The 12663-nt window shown below is 38.4% G+C and overlaps 1 protein-coding gene across 8 annotated transcripts in view; it reads left to right on the top strand.

Annotated features, from left to right (window-relative positions):
• atp2b4 (ATPase plasma membrane Ca2+ transporting 4) overlaps window positions 1–12663 on the top strand; it is a 146673-nt gene that overhangs the window by 125676 nt on the left and 8334 nt on the right. For all 8 annotated transcript variants that reach the window (XM_079857105.1, XM_079857101.1, XM_079857100.1 and 5 more), the window contains 3 exons: window positions 722–933; window positions 1709–1816; window positions 3181–3363. In XM_079857105.1, the coding sequence (XP_079713231.1) occupies window positions 722–933; window positions 1709–1816; window positions 3181–3363 (503 nt within the window). The remainder of the gene's footprint in view (window positions 1–721; window positions 934–1708; window positions 1817–3180; window positions 3364–12663) is intronic.

Genomic DNA, 12663 nt, shown 5'->3' with positions numbered 1-12663 from the left:
GTGGTCTATATCTCCCATAGTGAAACACCGAGCGAAGTTAGAAAAAGAACGATGGGTTACTTAACGTAATCCCGGGTTCTTTGATAACAGAGTGAGGTGTTTCACCAACACTTCCCTCCTTGCACAGGAACGGGAAGAAATCTCTCTATAATGACTTCGTAGGGGTTGACCTGAGTATTATAGGTGGGGGCGGAGCCTGATCTCAGGTCGACCTGTCTGTCAAAGACAGACGTGGTGGCATAGGAGCTTCCGTATTTGGTCACGCCCAAAGCGATTCCCATAGTGAAACACCTCACTCTGTTATCAAAGAACCCGGGATTACGTTAAGTAACCCATCGTTCTTGTAGATCTAGAAATTAAAATTTAAGACCATTATTGCAACTATTTTTCTTGCAGAGTATTTTTTTCCATGTTAGGCTTTCATGTTAAATAAATTAAGTTTTGGGCCTCCATCCCAATTCCAAATTTCATAGTGAAAACCTGCCAGTAATAGACAGCCTATCTGTAGATCCTGGTATTATACTGGTCTTTGTTCCCTACAGTGTGATAGATCACATCAAAGACTATCTAAAGCATGTCATAGTGCCTCAGGAGAGTTTTATTTTATGAACAGTAACATATTTATTGCTCATTCCCATCAGTGCTCCTCCTGACATACAACACTATGCATTTTGAACTTTCACATCACTTATTTACAGAAAACATTTTTCTGTCCCCAAAGGTGAGAAGTTCTTTAGCATTGATAGCGGCCGGAACACCCCTCTCCACTCCCCGCCGTCTGAACACTACACCATCATCTTCAACGTCTTTGTCATGATGCAGCTCTTCAACGAAATCAATGCCCGCAAGATCCACGGAGAGAGGAATGTGTTTGAGGGAATCTACCGGAACCCCATTTTCTGCTTCGTCGTACTAGGAACATTTGCTCTGCAGGTATTTTATTTTTTTTTAATCAAATTAGTTATGATTTTACTCCAATTCGTTGTTGAAATATAATCATTTACAAGCTGGCTGTCATTTTCATGTAGACATCAGTAACAGGTTAAGTTAAATATAATGAATATATAGGCTAATATAGTGCATATATTCAGCGAAAGAGTTTCTCTAGCTGACTAACAAGCTGTGAATGCCGAATTACTTGCTTGAGGTAAATTTAATGCTACATGACATTGTTTTCAAGCTGTTTTACTGATGTCTTTCCGCCGTTGAAACTGATTGAGCGATTACACGAAATATAATACGTTTCAGTAAGTTGTACTGTATCTTTCAACATGCCTTCAGATGTTCATTCATGTCTATTAGGAAGAGATGATCGCATTCACTCGTGTGCTGCTGCTTAAACTGAAGCGCCTATATAGTGATCTGTCACACCACATTAAAGAGAGTCTAAAACGTCACTACAGAACTAGTAACGAAGGAACTTTTAGTCTCTTCATTGAAGCTTATTGTGTTATATATAGTAGAGTAGATTTTTTATAATGGATATATTATTATGGATATACTGTTTAACTGTGCTTCTGTTGCTTCTGTATTATAAAAGCAAAAAAGCTACCTGAGGCCATATGTTACAACTATTTTCATCTTGACTACAGTTTAAAGTAATCCAAACAACACAGCTTAAGCGTGTTGAAATCCCTATAACTCAGTCTCTCGTTGCTTATTGCTTTACTACAGTATAGCTGGACTAATGGAGTACACCTTGTTACAGATCATCATTGTGCAGTTTGGAGGGAAGCCGTTCTCTTGCACAGCCCTCACCCTCGATCAGTGGCTCTGGTGTGTGTTCATCGGGGTTGGTGAGCTGCTCTGGGGCCAGGTAAGGCAAATTCTTACAGTACGTCATTATTTATCACTAATCAATAGCTCTGTTGATTGTTTATAGCCTAAACAACATCAGTAAAGACTAAAAATCAGAGTAAAAACTAGCATTCTAGTAAGTTAGATTAGATTTACAGGTGACGAAAGTCACGAAAGAGAGTGATCCACAAGCTTGTCAGTGGTGAAATAATGAAAACATCACTATGCACAAAGCTGAATGCACACGCGTGGGTGATGTGGAACATCTTTAGTTCTCTCTTCAATCCCACCGGAAGGGCAGGGGAGGGGAGGGGGAGGTGAAGCTGTGTGTGAATTCAAACCTGTGGGAGGGAACGAGGGAGGCTGGCAGACGGCAACTTGCTGCACAATTCCAGAGAGTGGTTGCTGCCATTTCAAAGTTCAGCTCAGAAAGAAGAGGACAGAGAGGTGTGAGCTTCATCAACCCCGCAGCACATGAAAGGTCCTCTGCCTCCATTTAGCCATGCTTACAGTACATTTAAAACTCTGTATGCAGGACTGACGCATCATGTTAGGTCATCAAAAGGCCGAGGAAGTTATCAAGTGTGGATAAAGTCTTTAAAGCTGCAAGCAGTCTGCTCCTTCTGGCAATTGCATCACACATAAGCCACTTCCTACTGGGTTTCTCAGCTGATGTTTGTGCATGCAAGCATTTGTTTGTGCGCATACATGCGTGCGGCCTCACGAACCAGATACTGGGAATTTGATACATAGAAGAGAGAATACACACTACTACTTCTCCATGTTCAAGTTGTCTCAGTGATGTCTTGTTTCAAACAGCTTTAACAGAGCCACCTACATGGGGGATTGCAAATAAATATCTGGATCTATTTTAGAGCTATCATAGGTGGTAGAGACTGGTGTGTGTGGGTGGGTGTGTGTGTGTCTGTATTGGAAAGCCCCTTTGAAACTGTAGTTTTAGAATTTAAAGAGGTTAAATTACAGTGAGACTCTTAGCAGAAACTGTCTACATTTAAGCTAAGGGGGCCGATGTCTTTTGAACATTGTAACGGCATGATTTATTTTCAGTCAAAGCAGTATTCATCTGACAAAAATTATACTGATCTCAATCAGATTGACAATTAAATTTGAAGAGAGAAATTATACATTTATACTAAATACAACTAATAAAAACACCCTTGTTGTTTATATAACTGAATTGAAAACAGCTGGGATTCAAATATTTGATCAGTGAATTTTTATAACCATTTAATTGAAATGAATGAATTATCCTAAAGATATGATTAACTTAAAATGAATCGACTTCAAATACACACTATTTGATGAGCTGCAGTTGCCATCACTTGTTTTTTTTTTGTTGTTTTTTCTCTCATCCTCCTCCAGTTCGTCACTGCCGTCCCTACCCACCGCCTCAAGTTCCTGAAGGAGGCTGGTCACGGAATCCCCAAAGAGGACATCACTAATGAGGTGCTACCTGAAGGTGCTGATGAAATTGACCACGCTGAGATGGAGATGCGCAGGGGACAGATTCTGTGGTTCAGAGGACTCAACCGCATCCAGACTCAGGTAAGCTGCTCTTTGGTTCTACTTTCCTTCTCGTTCCTTCCAGCAATTGTCCCAGGAGAGAGTATTAATGGCTTAAATACAACAGCAGTGACTTACACACAACTTTGCCACTGTAGATGTCTAGAGAAACGTCTTTGCTCTTTGGCAGCTTACTACTGAAATACGTGAGGTTTATTGCCGTTTTAGATCTAACTTTGATACAAATATTTGATGCTTATATCCTTTCTCAATGTTTAACAATTGCAATGCCACTTTGTTCTTCATTTCAAAGGGTACCACAATTTGGAGAGAAAACAATGCAAAAAACTACAACCTACTGTTGAAAAAAATGACGAGAAAAATATAACACTGCTGGATTATTAATTATATAATATATGTTTTTGAAAAAGAAAAATATAAAAGGAATATGACTGTCTCAAATAACCAAATCATAGTCAATGTCGGGCATTGCCGTTTGAGCTGAAACTAAAGCGCTTTGCTAGCGGGTTAACAAACTCAACCAAACGCATCCTATATGAGATTAATCAAGGGCCGTATTCACAAAACATTTTATCTTACCACTAAGAGTTCTCCTAAATAGCAGAAAAAGTTCTTAGGTTGACTGGTTTACTCTTACCTATTCACAAAACTGCTGGGACCAACTTTTACTGAGGAATAGAGAGAAGTCTTAAGCCAAGAGAAAGGGTAGGGTTGACCTCTTGCTATGGATGATGTCAACACACTTACTAACAATGCACACGCAAGGCTCGAAATTGCGACCATTTTGGTCGCATATGCTCCTGAAATTTAATCTGTGCGACCTAAAAATATATTTGGGAGCATTTGTGCGAGTGCAAATAATGGTTGTGGTGCGACCTGTTTTCATTTCTCTAAAAAACGTTTGCAAATTACTTCACTGTGTGTACCTTATGTGCGCTGATACGCGATGGCCGGACCGTCATTCTATCCAACGTTATATAACCAATCCCGGGGTTTTTCTTGCATTGATTTTTTTTTTGGCGGCCGCCAAAGCCTTTGATCGGTGCGTGAGTGACTGCTGCCGCGCGCGCGCACTCTCACGTCTTCAAACAACACTCTCAAGTCTTGCTCTCTCTCCCTCGCGCTCGCGCATATTAATCAAAATCATTTGACACGATAGAAAAAGGGCGGAAGACCGAAGTTTCATTGTGGAGCATTCGGAGATTATTTTTTCTCCTAAATTACCGTGGAGTGTGAATTGTGCTAAAAAATAAACTAAACTACTAATCACACAACGCTTGCCGTATGCTACACGTCCACTAATGACACGTCCGATTCGCGAACTAATGACTCATTTGAACCGATTCACTTTAATGAATGGTTAAAACAACTGATCTGTCCAACACACTCACGAGACGTCTGAATCGGTGTAACAAATCGGTAACACTTTACAATAATGTTCCACTTATTAAATTCTAGTTAACACAATTAACATGTACTATTAATAAACTGCACTTTGTTAATTTGTTAACCATTGTTAATGTTAATTTCAACATTTGGGCTACTAATAGCCTACATTATTGAAATATTTTTTTTTTATTTGTTAACATAGTTAATGCACTGTGAAGTAACATTAATGAACAATAAACAGCTGTATTTTTATTAACTAAGATTAACAAAGATTAATACAGCATATTAATAGCAATAGAGTGCCAAGTGCCAAGCAAAAAATGCAGGGACAGGTGTGTGGCAAACAAATCAGGTTAGATTATTAAAGCTTTTAATCGGCAGGATACCTCAAATATAACCATACTGTCTATGAATATAACACCGCATATACCATCGCCAAAGAAGAGCTTGCCTTCACTAAATTTATGTCAAATGACAAATCATGTGCCAATATCATCGGGGTGAGATGATATAGAGCCAGAAGACCAAATTTCAAATCTTTTTATTTCAGGATGAAATAAAATCTGTTAATATATAATTTGTAGTTGTGGTGCTCCTTCATTTTTGGTGGGTGCTCCTAAATTTTTGCTGGTGCTCCTAACTTTTTGAAGTTGGGAGCACCAGTGCTACCAAGTAAAAAAGTTAATTTCGAGCCCTGACACAGTGATTGGCTGATGGGGGATGGGTCTCTGTCAGTGATTTAATCAGAAATATTGTAGAGCGAGGTATCATGTTGCCATATTCAAATAGAGATTTTAAAATGAAAATGTTGTCAAATAAGTGTCACTTATTAAACAAGTATATGTTCAGCTAATTGTCAGCCTCTTACATGTCTCCATCCCGAGAGATTGCAGAGTGACAAATGATGCTTTATAAACAAAGAGGAGCACGCTAAAATCTAATCAGCTAGAGAGGAGACATATATATATATATATATATATATATATATATATATATATATATATATATACACATACATACATACATACATACATACATACATACATACATACAGCCGACTCACCTAGTTACCTCGACAGTTTTCTGCATTCCTCCGCCACCCCAACTCCTCACTCTTGGCTGGTTCCTCCTATTCCCAGCCGGGGATACATGGGAGCACTCTGGGTTTGGGATCGATTCCAAGCTCGGAGCCCTCCCCTCTGACAGCACACTAAATTCTTTTACTCTGTTCGATCATTTGTAAGTGCCACAGGTAATCTGACATTATTTTCTTTTTTATTAATTTATTTTGAAAGATTTATTTTTGGTGTTTTTGCCTTTTTATTATGATAGTACAGTGAGTAGACAGGAAGCAAAGTGGAAAAGAGAAAGGGGGGCTGAGATTGGGAAAGGTCCACGAGCCGGAACTCGAACTCGGGTCACCCCAGCTGCCCACAAGGCTGTACATAAATTAACCTTTATGTTATGTCATCGCAGATTAAAATCTAGAAATCAAAATATTTATTGCATTCATCAAGAAAAGGCTCCGCACCCAAGGCTCTATCACCTATTGCTTCAATGGTGTGCAGTGTCTTTGGACGGATTACTGAGGCGGATTGCTTGCAACAGCCATTTTAGGATTGTTTGTGATTTTGTAAAGGTGACATATTATGAAAATCTGACTTTTTCCATGTTTCAGTGCTATAATTGGGTGGAAAACGTGAAAAGTGACAACCCAGTAACTTCGTTTTGGTGAGCCTTTCTCTGCAAGCTAGGCTTGCTATGATAGTCGTGTTGATGGTGTTACCAGTGCTAATGAATTTACCATTCAAGCAGTCCGCCCCCAAATTGACGCTAATTTGAAAGTGAAACTAAAATGCGCACGCCGCAAGTGTCCATGGGCATTGAGCGAGCAGAACAGAGCTCTGTTCAGCATCATGAATGCACGTGCGAACATGCAGATTTTACTACATTTTACTAAAAGCCCCGCCGGTGATATCGGTATTACCGATGTTGTCACACGTCGATTAACCAGTGGGAAAATATCCTCACCATCACATTCCTACTGCAAGCATGTAAAAAAAATAAGCCGATCAGATTTCGCTCCCTTTCTGACGTAGGAAGGGGATCTTCTTATAATATTACCATCCCTTAATCTGTGCATTTCCACCCACGGTGCCGCCATTTGGTTTACAACAGTGTAACCAGTTTAAACGCAATGGCAAAAGTTCGAGCAAATCATGCAAACTGTTCTGTTGTTGGCTGCACAAATAAGCACTGAACACTTAGAGTCCCAGCCTCAGATTAGACAAGAGAGCAGTGGATTAATTTAATTTTTAACAGAAATCCCCCAGAATCAGATGAGTCAATGTAACTCCACAACAACTACATGTATACACTAACCATTCAGAAACGTCCAGGTGCAGTCTAAAAGCTGCAACCTCTTCCTGGGTTTTCTCTGTAAGGCTGCACTCCGCACTGGTTATTTGAGATTTTGGATGAGTGACATTATTTGCGTGTTTTGTTATTGTATCCGAAGCTTGTGTAAAGGATCGGCCGTCTTCTGAACGGGGGCAGGGAGCAGCAGCTCATTTGCATTTAAAGGGACACACACAAAAACTGAGCGCTTTTGCTCACACCCAAAAAGGCAAATTTAACAAGCTATAATAAATGATCTGGGGGTATTTTGAGCTGAAATTTCAGACACATTCTGAGGATAATATAGATTTATATTACATCTTGTGAAAAGGGGCATAATAGAGTCTTCTTGACTACCCCTAACTTTTCACAGATTTAGGAACTGGTTTTAGCATTAAACTGCTTTGTGAAATACTCTTAGAGCAAAAATTTAGGAGTCCTAAAATTAGGACTGACACATCCATTATTTGTAAGAGTTTTTCCTAAATCAGCAAGTTAGGAGCTACTTTTAGCCTTAAGATATTTTGTGAATACGGTCCCAGATATAAGCAACATAAAAGTAGCATTACAACTTACAAAAGGACACGAATGCGCACATGAACTTGACCATGCTTGTCTGAATGTATAACCCCCGATGTGGATACGCTCTTCCCGTAACAACGCGCTGAAACACAGGCAACTAAAGCACAAAGAAGTGATAATGTTATGTATATGGCAGATTAGTGCTGCACATCTTGCCCTTAACTGTATTTTCATGATCAAAGTGATTTCAGGCAGCACTGTGCATTTTTAAATCCATAGTTTTCACTTTATTTTGCTGGTCTGGACATCATGCTGTTCCTAACGCTAACCGGTCAGACCTCAGGTACCGCCCAAAATGCCGCAATAACCAATCAGATAAAAAAAGTTGTCATGGCAATCATTGCTTTCATGATTGATTGTCGCTGTCACGTCCGATTACTTGTGCACATTCCTAGCAAAAAATTTGAAAATTACACAATACATTATTTGTTTAGCTAAATTAAAATATGTATCAGGGTTTGATCTATTTTGCCCAATTTCATAATCAGAATTTGCTGATCTGAATAAATTGGATCAGATCAAAACAGCATGTACATTGCTCAGAATGGCATTATTAGTGAACATTCTTGACAGCCAGTGGCTGTTTTTATGTAGACATCACCCTAGTGGCCTTCAAGCTTCTCCATGGGTTAATTTGTGGAAAAGCAAGTCTCTTAAGACTGAGCAGGGACTTGTGAGCTGCTTTGGTGGCCCAGGTTGAAAAGCAGCATGTGCCCTGGAGATGACACTCTTAAAAGGCCAGTGGAGCAGCCAATGTTTCTCTGACTATATGCACAACCTGCCTGGAGATATCAGGGGACTGTGCTCACAGGGACTTGGATACAAATCCTTTTCACTCTGTCTCTGGAAATGCAACATTCGCTCGCTTTCATCTGAAGATGTGCAAGTAAACGACTGGGACTGACTTTTTTTATGGAGGCCGTGTGGGAGGAACTCCTTTCACTTACCATTGCCTTCATACATTTCACAGTGTTGCTGCTTACGAACAATGAGTGGATTCAGTGAGAGGGTTCACAGATGTATTTATCTGGATCCTCCAGGAGTGTCTGTGTGTTGGTGGGCGATCATTCTGAGAGGGTGTTCTATTAAGAATATTCTATATAAAACAATATGGTAAACCACCCACTTAAGATTGTCAATGTATTCCACGGGCAATGATTTATCCCTCTAGATTTGCTTCCCTTCACTCCTAGCTTTGTTTTTGTTTTGTATCGTTAAGAGATGTGTAATCTGCCTTTCAGCAATGCGCCAGGTCATGGGGAAATCATGTTGCGATGCGGGACCATCTCAAACCCTTTTTTATTCTCTTTTTTATTCCTTCTCCATTTTTTGTAACAGCTCTCATTATGTTGTTTGGGTTTAGGAATAAATATATTGAAGTAGTAGATCAATATATAAATGTGTTAGAGAAATAAGATTTGAAGTGAATGTGAAAATTAACAGCCTACAAAGTGGTGTTAAAACCATTTTGTTATTCCTATATGTAATCACGCCTCTAATTCAATTCTTGCAAAAATAATTTTAAAGGTATCAGTTTAATATATTATATTATGTGTGTCTCTCTCTATCTATCTATCTATCTATCTATCTATCTATCTATCTATCTATCTATCTATCTATCTATCTATCTATCTATCTATCTATCTATCTATCTATCTCTCTATCTATCTATCTATCTCTCTATCTCTCTATCTCTCTATCTCTCTGTGTGTGTGTGTGTGTGTGTGTGTGTTTGCTACGATAGTCAGTGTTACCGGTGTTCAGAAGCAACACTACATCACTTGCCCACCGTGGCACCGCCTCCACCGTCGATTTGCTTTTTCTTGCTTTTTTTTATAATAAAATAATTTAGTTCAGTTAGAGAACAGACACTTCAATTAAAAACTTAACATGTCTGCTTACTAAATCATGAGCTAAACGAGAGTCGCAGCACAGATCAACAGCAGGAGTCAGATTTCATTTATCACGAAAGCGAGGAACTGACTGACAAGATGGAGGGATATTTCGTGTCAAAGTGAAATGTAAAAGCGCCTATTTAAGCGTATTTGTCATTGTACTGTACTGTTGTTGTGTTTTTCATTAAGAATAATAGGCTAATGAACTCACCATTCAAGCAATTTGCCCCCTAATTTGTGCTAATTTGAAAGCGACACTAAAATGCGCAAGGCCGCACTGCCATGTATAACGGTGCGTTTCCACGGACGCGGAGGGAGCAGAACAGAGCGAGCGTTTTCAGTTCATTCTGAATTTACTAGGAATTTTTTTAGGAATTAACTGAACTTATATATAAAATTATATATTATATATATAAAAAAGTTTTCAATTAATGTGCATATGTGTGTATACATGTGATTTTTGTTTTACACTGCTAAAATAAAAAAAATGATATTATCAGTAAAATTATTTAAACATCCTTAAAACAAGAATACATTTTCACAGATCGGTTAATTTATCAATTTAGAAAGTTTTATACTAAAAACAAGAAGAAAAAAAAACTGTTTGCCATTGGCATAAACTATTTATATGTTCTTTATTTAAAATAATTTATGCCATTGGCAAATCTTTTTTTTTTTTTTTTTAGCAATTACTAAGATCTATCAAACAATTGATTCCTGGTTTAAAGATGATATATATGCATTCTATGTATAAAATCCTACACTGTTTTGTTCAAGTAAAATCAATTATCTGTTTTTAGATATTTTTTACTAGATAAGATATACTTAAGATTTTTTTTAAATCTAATTGTTTTATTTTATTTTTCATTTTTAATTTTTTCTAATATAACCACCTTCTTTATTGTTCCCATATTAACATGAATGTTTCAAAAGTTTTAAATAGGGTTGGGTATCTTTTAAATTTTAGTGATTCCAATTATGCTTATCGAATTCTGTTCTTATCGATTCTTGTTTCCGTTTCCAATATTTTTGGGAGAGAAAAATAAAAGGGCAAATACTTGAAGAATAAATTTTTCTACCTTTTATTCTTGCCAATTTTAAGCAATAACCAATAAAATGGCTCAAGTGAAAGGAGTCTCTTCAAATAAAGATTGTGTTGATTACATTACTCCAGTAAGTGGCAACAATCGACTGTTAATTTATTTTATTTTTTTCATTGAATCATTTATTCAAGAAGACTCGAGAGATTCGTTAAACGGTCAATCATCCATTAATTAAACAAGTATTTATGAATGAGACACTGAATTAATTAGTTTTAAAAGTGTATGAATTAATGATTCAAATGATTTTTTTTATTTTAATAGACTGAAACATATTATTCTGTGTAGTTGTCTTATGTAATCGTGATCTACATTTTAAACAAAACAAAAACGATTTTAAACCAAATAGATTCTCAGTTTATCCTGAATTATGCAGCTCTAAATTGGAGTTGAATCTTGGCTCATCTGTATGTTCTGCTCATCTGTATGTTTTGTATATGTTGAATGTGACATACAGTAATGAAATCCGATCATTGTGGGAGCCAGGTCCTGGCAGATCAATACAACTGTATTCACTAGCACTGCGCGAGAATGACTTGAGAAAGGGGCCGTTCCCAAATCACGTCTAAAAATGCGTGGAAAGCCGCTTTCTCATTCTTTCCACAAGCGCTTGCGCTCCCGTGGCGTCTGTCGTTGCTATGCAACCATCAGCAAAGGATAAATTGATTTCTAGACCTTGCATTAGCTTTACTACTAGATATATTTATGGATATGAGATATAAATGATATGATCAGCTGTTTGGCCGAGCATTCGATGTTGTTGCGGAAAGGTCGGTTGTTTTTTTGTCATATGACCTGCGGCTTGCCTCACGCCTACATTTGAAATAACGAATTTGCACGATAGACTGTAAAAAAATATGGACGACGCCCCTTCGCGCTCTTTCATTGGTGAGAAGTGAAGCCGTCAGTGTCCCTATATGGCGCTGACATCTTGGGGTTTGAGTCTGCACAGTAGCGATTTCGGGACCAGACCTGCGCAGTAGTGAGCAGGAAGTAAAGCCGCGAAATCAAGGCCCCGCCCTCACTCTCGGTGTGAAATAATTAATTATAGAAATTTAGATATTAAATTTAAAGCTCCAATCTCCTCAGTCCTCCGAAGATCCTGAACAAAAGTCTGTTGGTGCTTCAGTGACTACTTCACTCAGAGAACCTGTCAATCACAGCTGTCAATCATGACGTCACACCACTGTTTTTATTGCATCAAATAACTAACTACAAATAATCTTTTTTTAAAAACAAACACTTGAATTTACACCAGCGTGATAAAAACTACAGTAAATGACAGAAACCACCTTCGGAAAAAAGATATTTGAAGTGTAATTAAATTGTTTAGTTGGTCTCAAGTCCCGTTGAATAACACGGGGAGGCGGGGTTTATGACCTATACTAGGACCAGTCACCGGGGGGCGATCGAGACGTTTTGGCTTCACTTTTCAGGGCTTGTGCGGCACGCTTGATTTGCACGTGCAAAAAACACGATATGTGAATGGCCCCAAAGTCAGGAATCGATAAGCGGAATCAAAATGTGTGCGTCTTATCGAATCCACGGTTTTTGGAAATTTGTTACTGGTTCTAAAATGGAACCAATTCTCGATACCCAACCCTAGTCTTAAATTGTGTACTTTTGATGTCATTGTATGTTGTGTCTAATCTTATTTTGTCTTCTGGGCAAGTCAGTTGGACAATAATGTGTGAAGGGGAGGAATAGTTTTAATGTGTGTGTGCCCTGGATACGTCCAGACCCCCTGTGGTTCCAGATCACCATCTCTGCTAAATCTACCAAGCTTCCCTCCAAGCTTAGATGAAAAAGAGGCCAAACAGTCTTCTCGTCCTTCTTTCCTCCTCCCACCCTTCACTCTTATTCCTGATTAGGAGCCAGTGAACTGACCGCAAAAACACTACTCTACTAATTAGCTCCTTATCTCTCCCCCTCCATTCCCACCATCCCACTTTCAAAAT

The sequence above is a fragment of the Squalius cephalus genome (genome assembly GCF_949319135.1).
Source record: "Squalius cephalus genome assembly, chromosome: 22".
Taxonomy (NCBI): domain Eukaryota; kingdom Metazoa; phylum Chordata; class Actinopteri; order Cypriniformes; family Leuciscidae; genus Squalius; species Squalius cephalus.
This window is presented reverse-complemented; position numbering and strand designations above follow the sequence as displayed.